At 40.3% G+C, this 26,616-nt stretch overlaps 1 protein-coding gene across 1 annotated transcript in view; it reads left to right on the top strand.

Annotated features, from left to right (window-relative positions):
* Nucleotides 1–25,141, top strand: part of LOC124606702 (esterase E4-like) — a 60,146-nt gene extending 35,005 nt beyond the window's left edge. Inside the window, exons 7-10 of the mRNA XM_047138729.1 lie at nucleotides 4,344–4,510; nucleotides 10,668–10,812; nucleotides 14,238–14,373; nucleotides 24,882–25,141. Of these exons, the coding sequence (XP_046994685.1) occupies nucleotides 4,344–4,510; nucleotides 10,668–10,812; nucleotides 14,238–14,373; nucleotides 24,882–25,068 (635 nt within the window). The 3' untranslated portion in view covers nucleotides 25,069–25,141. The remainder of the gene's footprint in view (nucleotides 1–4,343; nucleotides 4,511–10,667; nucleotides 10,813–14,237; nucleotides 14,374–24,881) is intronic.
* Nucleotides 25,142–26,616: the final 1,475 nt, after the last annotated feature.

Genomic DNA, 26,616 nt, shown 5'->3' with positions numbered 1-26,616 from the left:
GGCGCTATAGTCTGGAACCGCGCGACCGGTACGGTCGCAGGTTCGAATCCTGCCTCGGGCATGGATGTGTGTGATGTCCTTAGGTTACTTAGGTTTAAGTAGTTCTAAGTTCTAGGGGACTCATGATCCCAGATGTTAAGTCCCATAGTGTTCAGATCCATTTGGACCATCTGGACTGTAACAAAATTTCTTGTCATTCAAAGCTGTCATGTTTCCTTCGATTATTACACCAACTCCCATGGGATGCCTCATGGCATAACACTGTCAAACCTGTCACTGTCGATACATGGCACGATGTATGTTTCGAACAGCCGTTCGTTAGGATGGTGGTGTATCCGGAGATGACAACTGACCTGGTGTAATATCCGACCAGGGGACACGTTTTCATTGATCCACGGTGCAACATCGATGATACCGTGTCATTGCAGTCATAATTGTCGTGACCGTTGAGTTAAGGTGGAAGCAAATAGGAGTCATCTACTACGGAGGCGTATATTCAACAATGTCCACTGAACTGTATACTCAAAAACGCTTTAGGTTGCATCAGCATTGTACTCTGCTGTCATATCTGCCACTGATTGTTGCCTATCCTGCTTTCAAGGACTGGGCAAGTCTCTGACCTCTACAACATTACTACCTCCAAGGTAATTCTCTAAGGCAGGCATTCACACACGGAGTCGTTCGTTTTTCCCAGTCCTGGTAGCAGCGCTGAAACGCTTCATCTGACAGGGCCTTCGATATGTCGGTCGCGTTCCTTTGAAAGTTCTCGAGACTTCCAAAAGACTTTTTCAGTTTCGGGAATAGAAAGAAATCACAAGGACTCAGGTCACTTGAATACGAGGGGCTGTGGAACAATAGGAATGCCTTTAGAGGTCAAAAATTCCGTGATGGAAGTGGCCTTATGACATGGGGACACTGGGTGTTGGCATGAGACAGCACACACTTTTCTGCAATGTCCAGTTTCACTCGAGTCAGCCTTTGGGAATTTGTGGAAAGTACTATGGGATCAAACTGCTGAGGTCATCGTTACCTAGGCTTACACACTACTTAATCTAACTTAAACTAACCTATGCTAAGGACAACACACACATCCATTCCCGAGGGAGGACTCGAACCCGACGGGTGGAGCCGCGCGAAACGTGACACGCCGCCTCAGACCTCAAGGCTACCGCGCGCGTCGATTCACCCTTTCCCTGAGCCTTTCACGGACATCTTTAAACTCTTGGTTGACAGTTTGTCCTAGATGAACAAACCGTTCTACAGTTAAAAAAGCAAATTTTCATCTTTTATTTGCTCATTCGAGCTATTTCGGTCGAGGAGATGTGTGGGTGTGCCACTCCTGACTTTGCCACTTTGTCTCAAGATCGTACTCAAAAGTCAAGGAATCGTCACCAGTGGTCATTTGCAGTCCTCTCAAAAAACTCAACACACACACTTCTTCCACTTTTCTTCTGCTGTTTTGAGGGTTTTCAGCATCACTTTCGCACAAGCCTTTCGCACGTGCAAATCTTCTTTCAAAATTTTATGTACGCTGAAAGTGTTGAAGTTTTACAGGTCACCCATCAACCTTATTGTTAAACGTCGGCCTGATCTCACAAGAGCAAGAACACGTTTTCGTCGGTTTTTGAAGATAAAGACCTTCCTGAGCGACGTTCGTCTTTAGCGTATTCTCGGCTTTCCAGAAATGATTTGTGTCAGGGAGAAACTTTTGCTCTTGATAAGGAATGTTCCCCGTAGGCCTATTCCAGCTTTTCTAAGGTCTAGGTCGCGGATTCCCCAAGAGTAACACAAAACTTGATTGCTTAACTTAGCTCTAAATCTCGCTATTTCTTTTTCGCAACATTCACAGATACACACACACACACACACACACACACACACACACACACACACACAACTTCACTGGCGGCGCTGTAAAGAGCCACGAATGTCTGTACGAACTAAAACTTGGAATGAACATCTGGAAGGAATGAACACACATGTCTGCACAAGTAGAGTAACACCGCTCGCAGTGTTGTTACTCTCATTACTTTTATCACACACCTCGAGGATGCTCACGACAGTAGTTCACGAACAGTAGATAAACTTCGCCGTTTCCCAGGAGCCGGGCCATAACTATCTCCCCTTTGTCAAAGTGGCAGATACTTTTCCCCTTTGCGGCCCACGTCGTCACTAGAATGATAAACTATGTGATCAAAAGCACCCAGACACCTGGCTGAAAATGTCTTACAATTTCGTGGCGCCCTCCATTGGTAATGTTGGAATTCAGTATGGTGTTGGCCCACCCTTAGCCTTGATACAGCTTCCGCTCTCGCAGGCATACGTGCAATCAGGTGCTGGAAGCTTTCTTGGGGAATGGTAGCCCATTCTTCACGGAGTGCTGCACTGAGGAGAGATTTCGATGTCGGTCGGTGAGGCATGGCACAAAGTCGACGCCCCAAAACATCCCAAAGGTGTTCTATAGGATTCAGGTCAGGACTCTGTGCACGCCAGTACATTACAGGGATGTTATTGTCTTGTAACCTCTCCACCACAGGGCGTGCACTATGAACAGGTGCTCGATCGTGTTGAAAGATGCAACTGCCATCCCCAAAATGCTCTTCAACCGTGGGGAGCGAGGAGGTGCTTAAAATATTAATGTAGGCCTATGCAGTGATAGCGCCTTGCAAAACAAGGGGTGCAAGCTCCCTCCTTGAAAATCACGACCGCGCCATAACACCATCGCCTCCGAATTTTACTGTTGGCGCTACACACGCTGGCAGATGACATTCACCGGGCATTAGCCATTCCGACATCCTGCCACTCGGATCGTCACATTGTTTACCGTGACTCGTTACTCCACACAACGTTTTCCCATTGTTCAATTGTAAAATGTTTACGCTACTTGCACCAAGCGACATGTCGTTTGCCATTTACCGACGTGAAGTGTGGCTTATGAGCAGCCGCTCGACCATGTAATCCAAGTCTTTTCACCACCCGCTGAACTGACATAGTACTTGCAGTGGATCCTGATGCATTTTGAAATTCCTGTGTGATGGTCTGGAGAGATGTCTGCCTATTGCATATTACGACCCTCTTCAACTGTTGGCGATCTCTGTCAGTCAACAGATGAGGTCGGCCTGTACGCTTCTGTGCTTTATGTGTCCTTTCACGTTTCCACTTCACTACCACATCGGAAACAATGGACCTAGGAATGTTTAGGCGTGTGGAAATCTCGCGTGCAGACGTATGACGCAAACACCAAATCGTCTGACCACGTTCGATGCCCGTGAATTTCGCGAAACCCCTTATTCTGCTTTCTTACGATGTCTAATGATTACTGACGTCGCTGATATGGAGTACCTGGCAGCAGGTGGCAGCACAATGCAATGCACCTGATATGAAAACGTATGTTTTTGGGGGTGTCCGGATACTTTTGATCACATAGTGTTTCTCAATCGTCTCTGCTACGCTTGAACACAATACTTACCGCGCCACCAGCTGGCGCTTGTTCTCGTGGTGGACAGTCGTCATAATGTTTTGGCTCACGAGTGTACTTCATGATGTTTGTTTTTTGTTAGAAATATACTGATATCTGCAATATTTTCAGACTTTTAATTTCGTTTTTTCTCTGTTTACGAAATATTTGCTCCGTCTGTAATATAACGACAATAAATTCAGTAACCACATAATGTGTCTTTATCTAATTTGACCCCCCTGAATACTATTTCATGATTCGTTGCCTTTTTCAACTGTACGAATCCATGTTTTCTGATCTCATCCGTACTGGAAACATAACCCACCAAATAGAAATAGCACTAAGACTTCATTGGTAATATGTCCTGGTTTTTATATTATTTTTTTAAAAATTCTAACACTTCAATATTTTAACACTTAAGTTTTTCTTTTCCATTTAGATCTCTGTCATCATTAGAGTAAACGGTAAAATATCACCAGAAAAAGAAAAAGCAGATTCAAAATTCCGAGCAGATTAAAACTATGCGTCGGACAGTGATTTCAACCTGGATCCTGATTTTCGTAGAAATTGCTCTCCCCACCTGAGCTACCCAGGCTTGGTTAACTCAGCTGGTAAGAGCAGAGCTTGAGCAGTATAGTGGAACCCGTGGCACGACTGGAAGCAGGTACCATGGAGGAGAAACTAATTGCAACAGGCTACTAAGTATCTATCTCTAAATTAAGTGGTCATAAGTATAGTACATCAGGACGGTACGCAGTTAAAGTAGAGAAAATTTTCATATGTCACTAGCGAAATGACGTAGCATTATGATTCCCTGCAAATATTGACGAATGTATGATATACGTCCATTGAATAACTTTTCATCAAAAATTGCTCTACATTTCAGGTTTCATAGCAAATGAACAGCTACTGGAAGATTTGACACAGGATGGAGAAAGGCTGTTTCCCTTGTCTTTATCGTATGACGGAGAGCCAGAGGCTGATTTCATCACTAAGAAGATTAAGGACTTCTACTTTTCAAACGGTGAAGTTTCTGTCAGCAAACTCAGTGAAGTAAATATTCTCAAACTGAATGTACTGTTTGTATTCCGACTAAAATGAAATTTAAGATTAAGAATCTCTTATTTTCTCTATCACTTAGGTGTATAACATGCTACCCACTACATTAGTCCGCCTCTGTAGATTAGTGGTCAGCATATCTGACTCCCACTTGGAAGACCTAGGTTCAATACCGAGTATTGCCAGGGAAAGATAAAATAATGGCCGGCAGTGTGGTGTGCTGACGTCATGCCCTGCCCCTCCACACCACAACCACCAGCCACCGCTGGCAGAGTAGATTAGATTAGATTAGATTAGATTAGATTAATACTAATTCCATGGATCATGAATACGATATTTCGTAATGATGTGGAACGAGTCGAATTTTCCAATAAATGACATAATTAGGTTAATTTAACAACATACTTAAGTTAATATAACAACTTTATTTTTTGTGTTTTTTGTTTTTCTTTATTTTTTATTTTTATTTTTTAAATTTTTTTTATTTTTCAAATTTTTTTTTCTTAATTTATATCTAAAAATTCCTCTATGGAGTAGAAGGAGTTGTCATTCAGAAATTCTTTTAATTTCTTCTTAAATACTTGTTGGTTATCTGTCAGACTTTTTATACTATTTGGTAAGTGACCAAATACTTTAGTGCCAGTATAATTCACCCCTTTCTGTGCCAAAGTTAGATTTAATCTTGAATAGTGAAGATCATCCTTTCTCCTAGTATTGTAGTTATGCACACTGCTATTACTTTTGAATTGGGTTAGGTTGTTAATAACCAATTTCATAAGAGAGTATATATACTGAGAAGCTACTGTGAATATCCCTAGATCCTTAAATAAATGTCTGCAGGATGATCTTGGGTGGACTCCAGCTATTATTCTGATTACACGCTTTTGTGCAATAAATACTTTATTCCTCAGTGATGAATTCCCCCAAAATATGCTGCCATATGAAAGCAATGAGTGAAAATAGGTATAGTAAGCTAATTTACTAAGATGTTTATCACCAAAATTTGCAATGACCCTTATTGCATAAGTAGCTGAACTCAAACGTTTCAGCAGATCATCAATGTGTTTCTTCCAATTTAATCTCTCATCAACGGACACACCTAAAAATTTGGAATATTCTACCTTAGCTATATGCTTCTGATTAAGGTCTACATTTATTAATGGCGTCATACCATTCCCTGTACGGAACTGTATGTACTGTGTCTTACCAAAATTCAGTGAGAGTCCGTTTACAAGGAACCACTTAGTAATTTTCTGAAAGACAGTATTGACAATTTCATCAGTTAATTCTTGTTTCTCAGGTGTGATTACTATACTTGTGCCATCAGCAAAGAGAACTAACTTTGCCTCTTCATGAATATAGAATGGCAAGTCATTAATATATAATAAGAACAACAAAGGACCCAAGACTGACCCTTGTGGAACCCCATTCTTGATAGTTCCCCAGTTTGAGGAATGTGCTGATCTTTGCATGTTACGAGAACTACTTATTTCAACTTTCTGCACTCTTCCAGTTAGGTACGAATTAAACCATTTGTGCACTGTCCCACTCATGCCACAATACTTGAGCTTGTCTAGGAGAATTTCATGATTTACACAATCAAAAGTCTTTGAGAGATCACAAAAAATCCCAATGGGAGGTGTTCGGTTATTCAGATCATTCAAAATTTGACTGGTGAAAGCATATATGGCATTTTCTGTTGAAAAACCTTTATGGAAACCAAACTGACATTTTGTTAGTACTTCATTTTTACAGATATGTGAAGCTACTCTTGAATACATTACTTTCTCAAAAATTTTGGATAAAGCTGTTAGAAGGGAGATTGGACGGTAATTGTTGACATCAGATCTATCCCCCTTTTTATGCAAAGGTATAACAAAAGCATATTTAAGTCTATCAGGGAAAATGCCCTGTTCTAGAGAGCTATTACACAGGTGGCTGAGAATCTTACTTATCTGTTGAGAACAAGCTTTTAGTATTTTGCTGGAAATGCCATCAATTCCATGTGAGTTTTTGCTTTTAACCAAGTTTATTATTTTCCTAATTTCAGAGGGAGAAGTGGGTGAGATTTCAATTGTATCAAATTGCATAGGTATGGCCTCTTCCATTAACAGCCTAGCATCTTCTAATGAACACCTGGATCCTACTATATCCACAACATTTAGAAAATGATTATTAAAAATATTTTCAACTTCTGACTTTTTATTCGTAAAGTTTTCATTCAATTTGATCGTAATACTGTCTTCCTCTGCTCTTGGTTGACCTGTTTCTCTTTTAATAATATTCCAAATTGTTTTAATTTTATTATCAGAGTTGCTGATTTCAGACATGATACACATACTCCTGGATTTTTTAATAACTTTTCTTAATATAACACAGTAGTTTTTATAATTTTTGATAGTTTCTGGGTCACTACTCTTTCTTGCTGTCAGATACATTTCCCTTTTCCGGTTACAAGATATTTTTATACCCTTAGTAAGCCATGGTTTGTTACAAGGTTTCTTACGAGTATATTTAACTATTTTCTTGGGGAAGCAGTTTTCAAATGCATTTACAAAAATGTCATGAAATAAATTATATTTTAAATTGGCATCAGGTTCACGGTACACCTCATCCCAGTCTAACTGCTGTAGGCTTTCCCTGAAATTTGCAATTCTTAAATCGTTGATTGAACGTACTACTTTGGAGGACTGTTTAGTATTGCTGAATGGAGCTATGTCATATATTGTAACTAACCATGATCAGAAAGAGTGTGACACGGCTGTACCGACTGGCAAATCAGGGGCGGAACACGGAGATTTGCTTTGGATTTTGTCAATATATTACTGTCAATGAAAGGCACGACTGAAGAGTTAATCCTACCTGGAATCCTGAAATGGACCACAGAAATGTCCACTACTTACAGGAGTCCAATGCATCTACCACGACAGCTGACTGTGGGTGAATATTAAGTCTTATTACTATCCACAGGCCCAAATATTTCCGTGTATGGGATTGTGAACGAAATTTAGATAGCACGATCACTAAGAAGCCATGCAGTGTCTAGAAGAGAACGCTAAAATGTTCCCCTTAGAACACCAGCCATAATAACGAATCAATAACGTTGACGGATACGGACCAATGATACATTTCACTTAATGAGACATTTACATTGGATTAAGTATATCGCACTCAGGCGCCACTGTTATAGACAGCGTTTCACTTATATTTACAGCCTTTTGACTGTAAACTTCGAGGTTTAATCTTTCCCTCATGTACAGTTTGGTACTAATGGATACCATCCCATGAAACAACTATTTCGTGTTGTCAGTAAGAACGAAAACAGTTCGTTTCCTAATTAGGTGAATAACAATCTAGTTCACTTCATAGTTCGTTAAGTCACAAAGCTCTTTCTTTCTATATATGCTTGAAAGTCGGAATAAATTAATAACTGGTCCCTTTTACCGACTTCCCGACTCAAATGATAGAGTTCCTCACCAGTTCGAAGAAAACTTGAGTATCATTTCAAATAGGTACCTCATATATACAATTAAAGTTGGTGGTGATTTCAATATGCCATCGATATATTGGCGAAAATATAGGTTTAAAGTCGGAGGTAGGCACAAAACGTCGCCTGAAATCTTAACTGCCTTGTCAGAAAATTGTTTTGAACAACTGTTTCAGGAGTGTAAATGCTTGAGAAAATAAACTTGACCTCTCAGCAACAAATACTCCTGACCAAATAAGCAGCATCGTGACACATACAGGGATTAGTGACCACAAGGCTGTTGTAGCTAGACTGACCACTTTACCATTCAATCCTACCATAAGTATACGCAAAATTTATCTATTTAAAAAACGAGACAAAAATGCGCCTGGCACCTTTCTTGAGAGACGGACTCCAACCCTTTCTGTGTGACTGTATAAGCGTAGAATAGATGTGGTTTAAATTCGAAGATGTTGTAGCTATGGCAGTTGACAGATATACCAAATAAATTAATAAGAGGTGGTACTGATCCACCATGGTGCAAAAAACGGGTTCGAATACTATTGCAAAAGCAACGAAAGAAGCATGTCAAATTAAAAAGAACACAAGATCTCGAAGATTGGCGAAGTTTTACACAAGCTTGATATTTAGCGAAAACTCGTTATAGTTTCCACAATGAAACCCTATCTCGAAGTCTCGCAAGAAACACAAACAAATTCTGGTCGTATATAAAGTACGCCAGTGGCAATATATAGTCAATACCTCCACTGCACAATAACAATGGTGATGTTATTTGTGGCAATGCCACTAAAGCAGAGTTACTAAACACTCTTCCTTCACAAAAGGAGACACAATAAATGTTCCAAAATTCGAATCAACAATAAGTGTCGAACATGAGTAACTTAGAAACAAATATCTTTGGTATAGCGAATCAGCTTAAAACACTTAAGAACGACAAGGCGTCCGATCGTCATTGTTTACCAGTCAGGTTCCTTTCAGAGTATGTTGATACAATAGCTCCGTATTTAGCAATCATATACAGCCGCTCGCTCGTAGAAAGATCCGTACCAAAGGACTGTAAAGTTGCACAAGTCACACCAATACCCAAGAAAGGAAACAGTAGTAATCGGGTGAGTTGCAGACCCATATCACTAACGTCGATTTACAGTAGGATTCTGCAACATATGCTGTGCTCCACATTATGAATCACCTTGAGGAAAACGAATTACTGACAAATAACCAATACGGATGCAAAAATTATCGTTTTTTCGGAACACAACAAGCCCTTTATTCTCACAAAGTAATGAGTGCTATCGACAGTGGACGTCAAATTGATACCATATTTGTAGATTTCTAGGATACTTTTGACACCGTTTCTCAAAAGGAACTTCTAATTAAATTGCGTGTCTATGGAGTGTCGCCTCATTTGTATGATAGGATTGTGATTTCGTGTCAGAATGGTCACAGTTCGTAATAATTGACGGAAAGTCATCGAGTGAAACAGAAGTAATATCCACCGTTCGTCAATGAAGTGTTATAGGGCCTCTGTTGTTTCTGATCTATACAAACGATTAAGGAGACAATCTGAGACGCTCTCTTAGATGGTTTACAGATGATGTTGCCATTTACCGTCATTTAATGTCGTCAAGACGATCAAAACAAGCTGCGTACAGATAAAGACAAGATATCTGTACGGTGCGAAAAGTGGCAATTGACTCTAAATCATGAAAAGCGTCAAGTCATCCACATGACCACTAAAAACAGTCTGCTAAATTCGTTCATACGATAAAGCACACAAATCTAAATGCTGTAAATTGAACTAAATACTTAGGGATTACAGTGACAGAATAACCTAAATGGAACAATTGCATAGGTAATGTTGCGGGGTAAGGAAACCAAAGACTGCTATTTATTGGCAGAAAACTTATAAAATGTTGAAGGTTTACTAAAGAGACTGCTTACACTACGCTTGTCCGCCCTCTTCTGGAGTGTTACTGTGCGGTGTGGGAAACGCATTAGATAGGATTGACGGAGAACGTCGGAAAAGTTAAAAGAATGGCAGCTCGTTTTGTATTATCGCGAAATAAGGAGGGGGAGGGGGTAGTGCTACGGATATGATACACGAATTTGGGTGGCAGTCATCAAAACGAAGGCCGTTTTCGCTGCGGGGGGGGATCTTCTCTTGAAATTTCAATCACCTACTTTCTCCTGAGAGTGTGAAAATATTTTGTTGGCGCCCACCTGCATAGGGAGAAATGATCAACATAATCAAAAAAAGGAAATCAGAGCTCGCACGGGAAGATTTTGGCGCTCACTTTTCCCAGTCGCTGTTTGAGAGTGGAAAGGTAGAGAAATAGCTTCGAGGTGGTTCGATGAACCCTCTACCAGGCACTTAACTGTGAATTGTAGAGTGATCATGTAGATATAGATATGGATTGTATTTTATGAAGCAACTCTAAACTAATGGATACACGTAATACTACCATAAGTTACTGTCACTACAAGACTAAATGCCTCATGTTTTTATTGTGTGATTTTACTCGCTTGCCCTATCAAATTTTTGTATTAATGCATGTGTGAATAAAAGCGACCGACATTGTTCTGTAAAAGTATTTTTTTTTCTTTCGCTACTGAATTTTATGGAATGATCTGCCATACAAATAATTTCCACTTTTCTCTTTCTAGTTATACACTGATGGATTGTTTATCTGGAACGCGGATGAGGCTGTCAGGAAGTACAAGGATACGGCGCCTGTTTACTACTACGTTCTTTCATACAGGGGAAAATACCGGATGACAAAATACTTGGGAGGTGCTGATCTGGATCTGGGTAAGAGTTCTGTGAAAATTTTTCGAAAGTGAAATGAATAAAGTAAATAGTCGTTAGAGGTCTCATTTACTTTTCTGAAGTGCTTTGTAGAGTCTAAAAGTATATTTTTACTTCTTCCTCAATGGTTAGACCCGTAATTTGCGCAAAACGATTTTTTTGCTAAAGAACTAGGAATTTGTGCTCTTCACGAGAAAGAATTAATGCAAAATTCGTGATTGGAGGAACAGTATCATAGGTATCTAGAAATAGATATTCTGAGAATTAAAAAAAATGTACAGAATTTACCTCAAATCACAGATGTATTTATTAAAAACAATTTGTTTGTTTAAGGCCATTAATCATATCGAATGCCAGATAAAATAAAATACAATGGAAAACTTATGATTTTATGAAACGTGAGGGAGTGCCAAAACCGGTTCTCTCGGTTTTTTTTTTAATCAGCTCAGCCTGTCTCAGAATTTTAACTGTTATCATAGACCTATTCATGGTGCACTGAGGCGCATAATTCATTATTTATATTTTAACTAACTCTACAATAAAGGTGCATAACCACCATCATCAACATACGAGTGATAGTTTTACAATGGATAGCAAAACGTAAATCTTGAAATACATGGCAGCGACAGTGAGATTTTCGAAATTTGCAATCTTTGATAATCTGATATCTTCTCAATACTGTTATTAAATAGAGAACCATGAAATATTTGCTATGTTTGTACTGTTATTATATGCTACATAGGGTACGCTGGTTGGAAATTGTTGTTGAAGTAAATGAATAGCACAAATAAGAAACTAACCATTATAAGAGGCAAGAGTTTGTGATTGCTAAACAATGCACCGACGTTAAGGCTAACTTGGTACATTGCGTGTGCAACTCACTCTTCTCTGTATAATAATTACGCGCTTATTTGATGCATAATTTACGCTTTGGCTAATTATAAAGCGAAAGTTTTTCTTTTTTTGTTTTATCCTCTTAATGACAATTGTAAACTCTTCAGAAGCACTATGTAAGGTGTTGCAATGCTTTCCACATGTGCGACTTCTTGCTGATACTTAAATAATGCATCGCCGTTATTAGAGATAATGATCAGTACTATCCCGTAGCACAACGATAGACTTCTACATGGGTACGCTGGCACAAAACTGTTGTTGAAGTAAAGGAAAAGAAAGAATTAGAAACTAACGACTATAACATGCGCGAGTTCTTGTTTGGTAAACAATGCACCGATATTAAGGCTAACTTGGTACATTGTGGGCGCAATTCACTCTTCTCAGTATAATACACTACTGGCCATTAAAGTTGCTACACCAAGAAGAAATGCAGATGATAAACGTGTATTCAATGGACAAATATATTCTACTAGAACTGACATGTGATTTCATTTTCACACAGTTTGGGTGCGCAAATCCTGAGAAATCAGTACGCAGAACAACCACCTCTGGCCATAATAACGTTGACTGGCATATTGTGACGAGCCAGTTGCTCGGCCACCATTGACCAGACGTTTTCTATTGGTGAGAGATCTGGAGAATGTGCTGGCCATGGCAGCAGTGGAACATTTTCTGTTCAAAATGCCGTCAATGCGAACAAGAGGTGGCCGAGATGTGCAACCAGTGGCACCCCATACCATCACGCCGGGGGATACGCCAGTATGGCGATGACGAATACACGCTTCCAATGTGCCTTCACCGCGATGTCGCCAAACATGGATGCGACCATTGTGATTCTGTAAACAGAACCTGGAGTCATCCGAAAAAATTACATTTTGCCATTCGCGCACCCAGGTTCGTCGTCGAGTACACCATCTCAGACGCTCCTGTGTGTTTTGCAGCGTCAAGGATAACCACAGCCATGGTCTCCGAGCTGATAGTCCATGCTGCTGAAAACGTCGTCGAACTGTTCGTGCCGCTGGTTGTTGTCTTGCAAACGTCCCCATCTGTTGACTCAGGGATCGAGACGTGGCTGCACGATCCGTTACAGCCATGCGGATAAGATACCTGTCATCTCGACTGCTAGTGGTGCGAGGCCTTTGGGATCCAGCACGACGTTCCATATTACCCTCTTGAACCCACTGATTCCATATTCTGCTAACACTCATTGGATCTCGACCAACGCGAGGAGCAATGTTGCGATACGATAAACCGCAATCGCGATAGGCTACAATCCGACCTTTATCCAAGTCGGAAACGTGATGTTACGCAATTCTCCTCCTTACGCGAGGCACCACAACAACCTTTCACCAGGCAACGCCGGTCAACTGCTGTTTGTGTATGAGAAATCGGTTGGAAACTTTCCTCATGTCAGCACGTTGTAGGTGTCGCCACCGGCGCCAACATTATGTGAATGTTCTGAAAAGGTAATCATTTTCATATCACAGCATCTTCTTCCTGTCGGTGAAATGTCGCGCCTGTAGCACGTCATCTTCGTGGTGTAGCAATTTTAATGGCCAGCAATGTAATTACGCACTCATTCGTTGCGTACTTTAAGTTTTGGCTAATTTAAAGTGATCGCTTGTTTTTGAGTTTTACTCTTTCGACCATTCTAAACTATTCAGAAGCATTATGTAAGGTGTCGCAATGCTTCCCGCAGTGTTTGATATCTTGCTGATACTTAACTCATGCATCGCCTTGATTAGTGATAATGAACAATAATAATCCGTAGCACAACGATTGAAGGATGGAAGGAAGGAAAATTGGCTGTAATGTCCCGTCGACATCGAGGTCATTAGAGACGCAGCACAAGCTCGAATTGTGCCAAGAATGGGGAAGGAACTCGACTGTGCCCTTTCGAATGAACCATACTGGCCTTTGCGTGGAGTGATTTAGGGAAATAACTGGAAACGTAAGTGAATGTGAATGTCCTGTCGCGATTTTGAACCGAATGCGAGTCAAGTGTGCTAACCACCGAGCCATTTCGCTCCGTCCACAATGATCGAGGCTGAACGGGAAGCGAAGGTTGTAGAGAGAAGATGTAGTGAGCGGGTGACTGCAGCTGAGTTAGTTGTCGTCAGAAGAGAGACCAGATTAATGGAACAGCATGTGTGTTCTGTTATGTAAAGCAACACAATGATAAAGGTGGTGAATAAATCAAAATACATACAAAATTACAATGATTCCGAACGAAATACAACCAGTTATCGATCAGTGATGTCAGTTTTTCATATTTAAGAAAGACTAGTTGGAAATCGGATGATCTGTACAGTTTTGAGCAAGTGTGAACCCTCCCCCCCCCCCCCCCCCCCCACACACACAAACGACATCTGCCAGAGTTACAATCCATAGGGCTCTATCGGTGTCTAGTGCGCACAATTTTCATCAGTGTTATCGTAAGTTCTTCGAACACTAGTGGACAAGTCAGAATGCAATTTCAGGCTGAAAAATTGAGTTGTAGATCTTCTGTGATAGAGTGACCTTCTGTGTTACAGGAGTGGCCCATGGGGACGATCTGTTCTACTTATTTTCTAAGAATCCTTACTATCCATCATCTGGTGACATGCCCGAGGAGGACTACGAAGTCGTTAAAACCATAACCAAGCTCTGGACAGACTTCGCCAAAACTGGGTGAGTACGTATTAGACTTAATAAATAAGACCAACATTTGGTGAAATGTCCGAGAAAAACTGTGAAGACGTTAAAACCATTACCAAGCTCTGTGCAGACTTCACTAAAACCTGGTGAGTATTTAATAAATAGGCCAATTTGTCAAAAAGATATTTTGGTGAAGCAGAGTGTACTTCACCAAGAAATTAACTGTCAGAATTGATTGTGTGTAATGGACATGTAGCACAGTTTTTACAGTGAATATTAAGGGTAATGAATTTCAGTTTACGTCGGCACTGGCAGTGAGGTTCTGCTCGTTTGGACTTGGAACGTTTGCTGATAACTTTCGTGAATTCAAATGCAAAAACAATGTTTGACATTTGCCCAATGCAGCTTTCGGTAGAATGTACCGCTGAACATAAAAATGTCTATTACAAATGTGTGTCCGAGTTTAAATCTCGTTGGCTGTGTCATCATCCACGGGGACCTAACACACCAGTGGTATTGCTTTATTGCTGATTTGCTGTTTCCTGGAAATTGATTTAATGGTGGGCATGACATGGTTGATGGAAAGAAATTCTTCAATACAGTATGGCTACTGTCTGCTAATATATTGTTTATTTTCATAAGTTTAAATGCAGCGTGCGCAACACCTGACTGATCCCTGCACTCATTCAAAAATTTACAGAGTTGTAAACAACACACAACAATTCAGGGTTAGAGATCGTCAGTCTACTATGGGTAGCTTATGTTCATGAACTCGTATAGCTATTTTACAACTCCCTAAACCTGTCGCATGAAACATTTCAAAAACTTTTAGTTGTGACAAGTGCGCCGTACATCCGCAGCACAGGTTTTGCCTCGATGCCTTTGTATAGCAGTACATATTACGAGTATTACACATCACTACGTAACACAACTTCTGTAAACAGTGCTTAATTTCTAAAATTGCAAGTGCCAGAACGGACGTCTTGAACCACACAATCCCTTCTTCCCAGCCACAAAAAACCTTGGTGTATTGTGCGCGCACACACACAAACACACACACACACACACACACACACACACACACACACACACACACTAGCCCCACGCCGTTCTGGCACCTTCCGACCGAAATTAAGCCCTGCACGATAAACGCCACATCAAACAGTTTCAGTTAGGCATGTATATGAAGAACTGCAGACGAGTTTATTAAAAGATAATATGCGAGCATACCATTAGTAGAGGCTCTGCACGGTTACACCTAATATGAAGGTAGTATGAGTTCTCCAGATCCTTAACTAATTTCCCTAGTGGATGAGTAACTGCAATTTATGACTAGATATTTATTCACTCGTATAAAATTACGTAAAGTTATCTTGCGTAGCAAGAGCAGATGTTGGCATCAACTTTATTAGTAACTACGAGGAAATGCTGAAAAGTAATGAATCCGAATTTTTTATTCCGTTCTCAATATTCTCATTATCGGTTGAAGTATTACATGTCATTCATACAACTCGGTCGACTTTTCCGCTTCGCTGACTCAAGGTACAACCCTGTGCCGCTAGGGGCCTGCGAGTAATGATGAAAACGATGGTGTTAATCTTAGCGTGTGTGACAATGCTCGGAATGAGCTACCGCTTACGGCGGCCGATGGAATCCATGGGAATCGCGTTGATGAACTCATGAGACAAAATCATCGGGCCGAAACAGCTCTGAGGTAAGTATGGCATATTACGTGAGAGTGTACAGCTCATCTTTTCAGAACAGCGAGACCCTCATAAAACTGAAAGGACGAAATTGAAAAGGTCGTCCACACACTGAACACCCCTCTTTGAGCAAGACAATGCCAGACCACATACGAGTGCTGCGACACCTGCAACAATCCGAGGCCTTGGATTCACTGTCATCGATCATCCTCCATAGTCCCGACTTGGTCCCATCAGATTTTCATCTCTTTCCAGAACTTAAAGAACACCTTAAAGGACTTCATTTTGATACTGTTGAAGCGGTAAAAGCAGAGGTGATATGCCTCAGTCAACGAAGTCAAAAATTCTTCAGCGACAGCATTAACAAACTGGTCTCTAGTTGGGAGAGATGTGTTCATCACCAGAATGACTGTATTATCAAAAAAATATGTAGATAAAAGTAATAAAGATGCAGATGGCAATGAAGTTTGTTTTATTTAAAAAGCTTTAAAAGTTTTCACATAAAAAATTCGAACGCATTACTATTCAGCACACCCTCGTAGCTCAATAGTGCGTTGATATTTTAATGACAATCCTCAAAGACCACAGTAGTAGTGTTCATGTAATTAGCTTTATATTTGAATGGAGGCCACTATTAAAGTATCTGTCTTGGATTCAGTGGTGCATGCCGTTGCAGAAAGTATTTATGGGCAAGCAGTAGGTGCATAAGATTTTTCGTTGGTTCGCTTTTGTAGTTGTTAGAATGTTTTTGTCAGGAGGCTGTGCAGCCAAGCGGCCACGTGTAAGTAAAAGCCTTTAACATTTCTCTGGACTTGGAAAAATTACATCAGCGAAAGTCACGAATCTAAAATTTCTCTATATTCCTGTGTTTTCGGTGGTCGACTTTGCGAGACTTTAAGGACGTCTGCTTCACAGGACTAAAGATAGCTGTGAACTGTAATTATTTGCTGCAGTTGAGATTTATTTTCATGTATAACGTACAAATTGCATATTTTTCGCAATGGTTACTCTAAGCAACGAACCTTAGTTTATTTCGCCACTGACAGTGGAAACTGCCGGTTTCGACTTAGAACATTTGCTTTTGACTTCGTGAATTAATGTACTGTTAAATGAACTTCGCTCTCACATTTTTTGGTATTCGACGTCCTACGTACACTACTATCTCATTAATTTTTTTAAAACTGTTTTTCGTTTGAATTCGCAATTCATGTGAGGTCATCGATCTCGTACGTGAAAAACTTACGTTTATGAACTCGAATGGATACTTACAAGTCTCTAGACCTGTCTTACGAAACTTTTCAAATACGTTTAGCAGCGATTAGTGATTTAACCTATAAATATCTAGTTCCGCGTATCTCATTAATATTTCAGGTTTTACCCAATCCTTTTTCGCTGATTTCTTCATTTAATAAACATGGTTTAAAAATTGGGTCTTTGTTAAATGTGTGGACGTTAAGGCGACGGTGTCCAACCGATCCCACACCTATCACAACGAGTCAAGCCAACAAATTGGGTTGTGCATTGCCACACCAATAGCGGCCACTACATTCGCAGGTGTACTCGTAAGCTGCCCTTACACGTTTACGAAATGAAAGAAATAACCAGTAAGTTTTTCTGTTACTATTCAACACTTCCATAGCATCTACTTTCTAAGTCTTCTATTTTCCTTTTGTAAGTGCGGTTTACCATCAACGTTTCAATTTCAAATAAGCATACACTGTTGACCAAAACTTTCAGAAAAGACGCCCTGAAACCTAAACTTATATTTTGTCCCAACAAATTCATTTTTCCTGGAATGTTTTCTTGCTACGGCCTGTCTGTATTTTATTTTTACTTTGCTTTGGCCATCTCATTTTGCTGGCCAAATAGCAAAACTCGATTCTACGTTTACCGTCCGATTTCCCAAACTAATTCCCGTACTGTGACTCAATTTAATTCCGCTAAAATCCACTTCCCTTGTTTCACTTTCATAGGTCTTTGCCTTATAATGTCTTTTCTAAACCGCTAGCCATTCCGTTACACTAATCTGCCAGGTTCTTTCCAACTCTGGCAGAAAGACAATGTCAGCGGCTAGTCTTATTGTTTTTATTTCCTCTACCTGAATTTCGATTCATGATTCAATACCTCTTGGCTTCCTTTACTAGTGAGTAACAGGGCGACAGACTACCTTTCCGTGTCACTCGCTTCTCAGTTACTGCCTCCTTCACACGCTCTTCGACTCATAATATGATTTGTGCATAAGTAGTAGTTAATCTTTCTTTCCGTGTATACTATCCGCAACACTTCCTGAATTTCAAGGCCTATATAGCGTTGAAAATGGTCAAACGTTGTTGTAATTCTATTGGAAAGAGTTTCGGGTATTTCTTCATTTCTCTAAAGTTCCAACAGATCTTCCACCAGGTTGGTTTCTAAAAGTAGTTCATTCTTTCTTTCTGTAATTCGTGTTTTTATTTAGAATCTGTGATTTATTAGAGTGATAATTTAGTGACCTGCCTTGTTTGCAAGTGAATTCTTACATTCTTCTTGAACTCTGCTGGCATTTTGAACATCTATATGCCTTTCATATCAAAACGGATGTTATTGTCATTGTTGGTTTTTCCAAGGATTTCAGTAATTTTAGCAGCAAGTTGTCTATTCTATATGGCTTATTTGACGTTGGCTTTCATGCAGTGTCTAATTTTTCTCTCTTCCTTGTCTATTTCCTCTTCCTTTTGCATAATATTTTCATAAAGTACCTTTCCTTGCCCACCCCTTATCTATATGTGTTTCACTTTTCAGCTTTACCATCTGCTCCGCGAGTCTAGCCATGGAGTGCGCCACTCTCCGTGTTATGTCCTGGTCGGTTGTAGTGCCTGTCGTCCTCTACTTGTTCGTTTGTTAAGCCGGCCGCGATGGTCTCGCGGTTCTAGGCGCGCAGTCCGGAACCGTGGGACTGCTACGGTCGCAGGTTCGAATCCTGCCTCGGGCATGGATGTGTGTGATGTCCTTAGGTTAGTTAGGTTCTAGGGGACTGATAACCACAGCAGTTGAGTCCCATAGTGCTCAGAGCCATTTGAACCATTTGTTCGTTTGTCCTGTCTGTTTATTGTTAGCGATACCTCCATCGGCACCCCCTACTGGCAGCTTCACGTCTCTATTCTCTCCTGTGCACCGCTCGCCAGTCGCTCGTGGCTATAACACAGTACGTTGTCCTAAAAGGAGTTGTTCATCAGAAACGTGGGTATCGCAGGAGTGCCCCAGGCAAGTGTGATAGGACTCGTATTATTCTCTGCATACATAAATAACCTGACGGACAGTGTGAGTAGCAATTTACGTCTGTTTGCTGGTGATGCTGTGTTGTGCGAGAACGTGACGTCGTACAGTAATTGTAGGAGGATAAAGGATGACAAACTGCATTCCTAGTTGCTCTAAATGTATAACAATGTAAGTCAATCCAGATGAGCAGGAGAAACAATCCTTCAAACTTCGTATACATTATTAGCAGTGTGCTGCATGAGAGCCACATAGATTACATATCTAGGTGTAATGTGCAGAGCAATATAAAATGAAACGAGGACGGCAGGTTGGTAGTAGCGAAGGCGAATCTGGAGAAGGTGTAGTTCATCTGTGAAGGAACCGACTTAAGGAACAATAAATAACCCATCCCTGAATACTGCTCGAGAATTTGAGATCCCCATCAGTTCCGACTAAATCAAGACAACGAAGCAGTCCAGAGGCGTGCTGCTTGGTTTGTCACTGTAGGTTCGATCGGTATCGAAGCATTACAGAGCTACTTCGTGAACTCAATTGGGAACCCCTGTAGGAAAACTACGTTCTTTTCGTTAGACACCATGGGGGAAACTTAGAATACTGGCATTTTATGCCAGTTGCAGAACGACTCTACTGCTGCCAAGGTTTATTCCGCTAAAGGACCACAAAGATGAAATGAGAGGTTCTAGGGCGCGTACGGAGGCTTAGACACAATCTTATTTCCCTTTTTCCGTTTGCGATTGTAACAAGAAAGGAAATCACTTGTAGTGGTATGTGGTACACTCCACCATGCACTGTACGATTGATTGCAGAACTTGTAGATAGTCGTACATGCAAGAAAGTTTCTTCAGTTCTCCTACTCACTGTATCTACCTTTCCGACAGTCGTACACACCTACGTTGCTTTATATTTTCCTCTAGACATGCTGAGGCTATTTTGTACTTCCTGTCAATTTGTTGTTTAGATGTGTGTATTACCTTATGCCTCCATCATTTGAAGCATTTTTATATTTTCTCCTTATGTCAAAAACATATTTCGTATGTTTTCCAAGCATTTCTTTGGGCATCGCCCTGTGGTCTACATTTTCCTCCGCTACCTTGGCTGTTTCATCTCTCACCTATTCGTTTTGTAATCTGTTCCTTTCCCCTGTTTCAGTAAATCGTTGGCTACTGCTCACTCTGAAACTGACAACAGCGTCTACTTTTTTCCTCTTTATTCTAGTCTCAAATCCTTTCGCAGTTTCTTCAGTTTTAATTAAATTTCATAAATAATAAATTATGAACACTGTCAACATTTGCTCTTGGAATGTTCTGCAGTTTATAATGTTACTTCTAAATCTCTGCCTTATCGTTAAATAATCCATCTTAAATCTTCCGGTGTCTCCACGTTTCTTCCACATATACCATCCTTCTTGACTCTCAGCTTGTTAGCAATTATTAAAATGCTCACAATGAGACCTGCTTCTGTATTAAAAATATTTCGTTTTGTTTTGATAATCGGGTATTTCCTTATCAGAAATCCTGGAATTATAGTCACCAAACTTTACTGACTACTATGGCATGTAAGTTCATCATCTCCCTTTCTCTCTCCGTGTTCGCGCTCGTTAACCAACATATCCGTTTAAAAGTTGTAACATTCCTTATTCAGAATACGTAAACTTTGTTTCTGACTAACTAAAACACTCAAAAAGTCCGCGTTTGGCAGAGGGAGGCTATTTGACATCCGAGCATATGTTATTCAGGCGGATGCCATCATCATTACACCGAGCAATAGAGCTGTACGCGTTCGAGAAATATACCGACTATATTTCTCCGCTGCTTTAAGTCGTCCGCAATTTGAACATAGCAAGGCTTATGTTATAAGGTCACTTATCCATACTGTTGTTAAAGTAACAACTGTAAAGGCTACTGATCCATTTTACAAACCGTTTAAGTTAGCTGGCCGCTATCAATATTGTTAACGCATGCAAGCCATCCCACTCCCACAGCGGGAAAGTCCGTGGTTCTTGGGGAAGAAAGGGGTGGTGTGACGTGTCGGAGAGGGGGGGAGGGGAGATAATGTTTTACTGGACCAAATATGGTTCTTGGGGAAGAAAGGGGTGGTGTGACGTGTCGGAGAGGGGGGGGAGGGGAGATAATGTTTTACTGGACCAAATATGCTTAACGAGTGAGAAAGCAAAGCATTGTATTCTTGATCAAACACTTTCTATAATGTTCTCTGAATCTTTTCAGATGATGCAAGGATAATTCTTGCAATATGACAATCTGATTTATTATTCACGCTTTCGAAAAAGTTCTTATTCTGTCGATATTTCTGTGATTATTGAAGGAGGAAGTATGGGAAAATACACGGGTACGTATAAGCTAATGCAAATTTTGCAGTTTGAATGACAAATGAACCAAATGTTTTACATATTGTAATTATGTTATTGGCTATAATCTGGACCTTCTTCAACGTTTTTGTCAACTAATTTGATCAGGACGTTGCAAGATACTTCTCCAACACATTACTTTACTATCTGGTGTGATTTTGCCTGCCACGAATTCCTCTTCTTGTCAGTCTTCTCATCTCTGAGAAGCACTTGCAGCCCAATTATTTGCTGCGTGTATTCCAGTCTCTGTCTTCCTCTACAGTTTTTACCATCTACAGCTTCCTATAGTACGAATGGAGGCTATTCCATGATGTGTTAACAGATGTCCTATTACCATGTTCCTTCTTCTTATCAGTGTTTTCCATGAATTCTTTTACCCGCCGATTCTCCAGAGAAGCTCCTCATTCCTTACCTTACCAGTTACCACACTTTCAACGTTCATCTGTAGCATCACGTCTCAAATTCTCCGATTTTTCATCTTTTCCGTTATCTCACAGTCCATGTTTCACTACCATACAATGCTGTGCTACAAACGTACGGTCTCAGAAATTTCTTCTTCAAATTAAGACCTATGTTTGATACTATTGAACTTCTCTTGGTCATGAATGCCCTTTTTTCAGTGATAGTCTGCTTTTGAAGTTCTCCTTGCCTAGATAACAGAATTCTTAACTTCATATACTTGGTGATCACCAATTGTGAGTTAGGTTTCTCGGTGTTCTCATTTTTGCCATTTATCATTACTTTCGTCTTTCTTCGGTTTATTCTCAAACCATATTTTTTACTTATTAGACAGTGCATTCTATTCAGCAAATTCTGTAATTCTTATCCACTTTCACTGAAGATAACAGTGTCATCAGCTCATCTTAATATTGGTATTCTGTCACCTTGAATTTTTCCTTTCATTACTGTAATTGCTTCTTCGATGTACAGATTCATCACTAGGGGACGAAAACTACATCACTCACTTACACCCTTCTTAATCCGATCACTTCGTTCTTGGTCTTCCACTCTTATTGTTCTCTCTTGGTTCTTGTACATATTGCATAACTTAAGTTTTTTTCCTATAGCTTATCCCCTACTTTTCTCAGAATTTCGAACATATTGGACCAATTTATATTGTCTAACGTTTTTTCCAGGTCGACAAATCCTATGAACGTGTGTTGATTTTTCTTTAGTCTTGTTTCCATTATTAACTGCAGCGTCAGGACTGCCTCTCTCGTGCCTTTACCTTTTCTGAAGCCAAACTGACGGTCATCCAACACGTCCTAAACGTTCTTTTTGATTCCTCTGTAAATTATTCTTGTCAGCAACTTGGATGCATGAGCTGTTAATCTGACTGAGCGATAATTCTCGCACTGGTCGTGTGATACATAGCAGTTTGTATTTCAGCAAAATTTAAATAAACTTCTCAGTAATACACTTTGAAACATTCCGTACCACAGGAAGCTGTGTTATAGAATATACGAAGTCTGTAGTAAATTACACATCGTTATGTGCATTACTTTAGACATACTTTTCCTTATACATTCAAAAATGGGTGTTGCAGGAAAGGAGAAAAAAGATTTTATTAGTATTTATGCCAGAAACGAGTACCTTACTGTTGGCCATGCCCGTACATTTTTCTCTTTTTGGTCTTCATGTAGGTCTGATCCTATTGAAGAGCCTTTTTGTCCGTATCCTTCAGTGCCACTTCCGAACCAGCAATGTGCACATCAACAGTCTCCTTCAGTGGTTTTTCAGTGAATGGAACTTCCTAAAATTCTAGTGTCATAAAGAGGTCCTGATTGTTCCAGAGTTAACATTATTGAACACAACATGTGCAACATAGGAGAAAATACTCGTATTAAAAACAGTAGATGGACAATACGTTGTCCTTGGGAATCTCTTCTGAATGATGTTATTAAAGCTTTCGTTCGTGTCTTGTGTTCAACCAGCTGTGCATTTACTTTATAAATCGTAATGAATCGCTTCGCAAATGGGTTCACAGTCTTTTATATTCTACAGATGTCTCCTCTGATGGCAATAAATAAACATAATATGCCAGACGAGGACAGAGTCAGGTTGAAAAGGGCGGTTGGCTCTTTACATTGGTTTAAACGAGATGGATTTTAATCATTTGCAGCATGGATTAAACTCTGAAAACTGGAAACAATATTTCTAACACGCTAAAAACGTACTGGTGGGAACCAAAATTTCAACATCTTTGGCCTATTTTACATACACCTCCCCTTAACCGAGTGGCAGTTTCGTCATGATGAATCATTTTAACAAATTTCCTGTTCGTCAACCTCGGCTGAAATGTCACCTACCGTTATAATGTGATGCTTTACAAATTATCAGTGTCGGTCTTAATAAACTTCGCGGAGAGAAATGCGTTTGTAGGGGCTGCAGGCTGTAGAAACAATTCTGTTCGGTACCTTGTTGCTCTCAGTATGCATGTATGGCTCTGTACAGAAAAAAAACTTCTGTGCCATGTCAGTGGATGATGGAAGTCTGTAATCAGAGGTAGTGCAAATAAAAGCAACAGAAAATAGTATCAATCACGACAGTTATTGCCAACAAAATCTATATGGTGTGATACGTCAACAGAAATTCGTTAGGTCGCTCCCTGCTAAGGTCTAGGCGGGCAATGATGACAATGTTCTGAAGTATCTGAAGGACGCAATCCTGGGAGCCCCCACTACTGAACGATATGTTATTTATTAATACGCTGTATTCCAAAGTAATACGAATGGTTCACACGTTTCTCCTTCGGAAACGGAGGACCGTGGTTCAGACTCGATTAAGGGTCACTTGCTGCACTAATCGGACCTCTAGCCTGATGAGACGTTGCTTAAATACGACTCTGTTACTTGATTAAATAACCTGATAGCATTCGTGATATTTATCAAGAAAATCTTCACCCTCCTGAAGTCATTAAGTTTCCATGTTGAGTCAAAGCACATGGAAGTAAGACTTAATGAGAGAGTGTTGAAAATATCAAGAGTGCGCCCTTAGTATCTAGATTTCTGTGACGATGAATACGTATCATACTGCAGAGGAAACCAAAGAAGCCATTTTCCAAAATTTCATAGACGAATTGTAGTTTTGACACTAATGTAGTTGCGTGCAACTCTTCCTATTGATTTTAGATTCATTTTACTACAGTTACGTGATATAGCTTCAAACCATCCATTATTATAACGTTATTTGCCAATAAAGCTTTTCATACATTTCAGAAATCCCACACCAGACAACGACCCTGTGCATTGGCCCAGGGTAACATCAGATGGTGAGTTGGAGTACCTGGATATAGGAAAACAGCTGGAAACGAAGAAAGGTCTCTTCCAAGAGCGAGTGGATTTCTGGAGGTCGCTACCTCTCCGGCAAACAAAGCGATGCAGCGCTACCAAGGAAGAACTCTAAAGTTGATTCAGATGAGAATTATGTATTAATGCTTCGTTATTTAAGAAAATACAAAACATTTCGGTTCACATAATACGAAATATGATTTTCAGCTATCGTTAATGGAATTACTTTCTAAAAAACGTTTACTACTGAGCGAAAATTTTCATAGAATAGTGTATCCAATTTTTGCACTGTTTTTACGTATTACGCTCAACTCTCACTGCAGATAGTACTGTGTATATTGCTTTTTAGCTATGAAAAGTTTGTTGTGGTTTTTTACCGAAAGACAAATACAGTTTCGAAGCTGTCAGTTTATAAGTTTACTAAAACATTTGAAAGACGTAACAGCTTATGTTCAGTAAGTGTGATTAGTATTGATGATGACGACTCTGGCCCACTTCATTCCCATTTGTGACGATACCCTAGCCGGCCGTTGTGGCCGAGCGGTTCTAGGCGCTTCAGTCCAGAATCGCGCTGCTGCTACGCTCGCAGGTTCGAAGCCTGCCTCGGGCATCACTGTATGTGATGTCCTTAGATTAGTTAGGTTTTAGTAGTTCTAATTCTAGGGGACTCATGACCTCAGATGTTAAGTCCCCTAGTGCTTAGAGCCATTTGAACGAAACCCTATGACGTCATCACGTGATAAGCGCAGCTCCGTTTCCTTCCTCCGTCCTCTCCCCCTCCCCCTTTGTGAGTTGGCTTCCGCCTCCGCTTATAATAAAAGTGCCGAAGCTCTTTAGTAACTGTCCCAGATTGGTGTTGGGATGTGGAGCGATGGAATTTTTCAAATGTAAATTTCATATCACAATCTGGTAATCGCTCTGTACTCTGTAAGTAGTTAAAATTCTCGGAATTCTTCTTCGAACGACTCCAGGTTCAGGTTGTACAATAAGCGAAAAAGAGACATTGGAAATTTATAACAAAGTGACGCCAATGGCTGATCAGTGGCACTTCGAAATATTGCTTCTCTGCCAAAAAAAGGGAGGCAAAATCATGATGGCAAGAGACAAAAACACACATTCAGGAACTTCCTAGCTGCTTTCGAAACAAACTGAAGGCCGCGCCCTCGTTTTTCGTACAGATAATGTAAATGCTAACATATAGACTCATCAGTGATCGTGACACAAAATTTTACACACAAAAAAAATTTAAAAAGAAAATGATATTACAGTATCCCGCTGAACGCCTACGAAAAAATGATATTGAGCGTAGTCACTGAACAGAAGAAAAGAAAAAATAAACAAATTTTTACATGTTTGACGAAAACAGTGCAATAAATGAATGATTGATAAGTTATCGCGGTCCCGAAAAACAACGGCCGGAAGAGTGGCGTGCTGACATGCTCCTCCGTATCCGCATCCGGTGTCGCCTAAGGGCTGAGGATGATACGGCGGCCAGTCGGTACCGCTGGGGATTAAAGACCTGTTTGGGCAGTGTTTGTTTTACTTTGATTAGTTATCGAGTTCCTGGCAAAGGCTTGTCCATATGTCCGTGTCAGCACGGCATGTGAGCAACACTATTGTTCTCTGGATTCTTGTTGCTTTGTGTGCGAGACGCAATATACCT

The sequence above is a fragment of the Schistocerca americana genome, chromosome 3 (genome assembly GCF_021461395.2).
Source record: "Schistocerca americana isolate TAMUIC-IGC-003095 chromosome 3, iqSchAmer2.1, whole genome shotgun sequence".
Classification (NCBI taxonomy): Eukaryota; Metazoa; Arthropoda; class Insecta; order Orthoptera; family Acrididae; genus Schistocerca; species Schistocerca americana.
The sequence above is the reverse complement of the archived record's forward strand: the minus strand, read 5'-3'. Positions and strand labels throughout refer to the sequence as shown.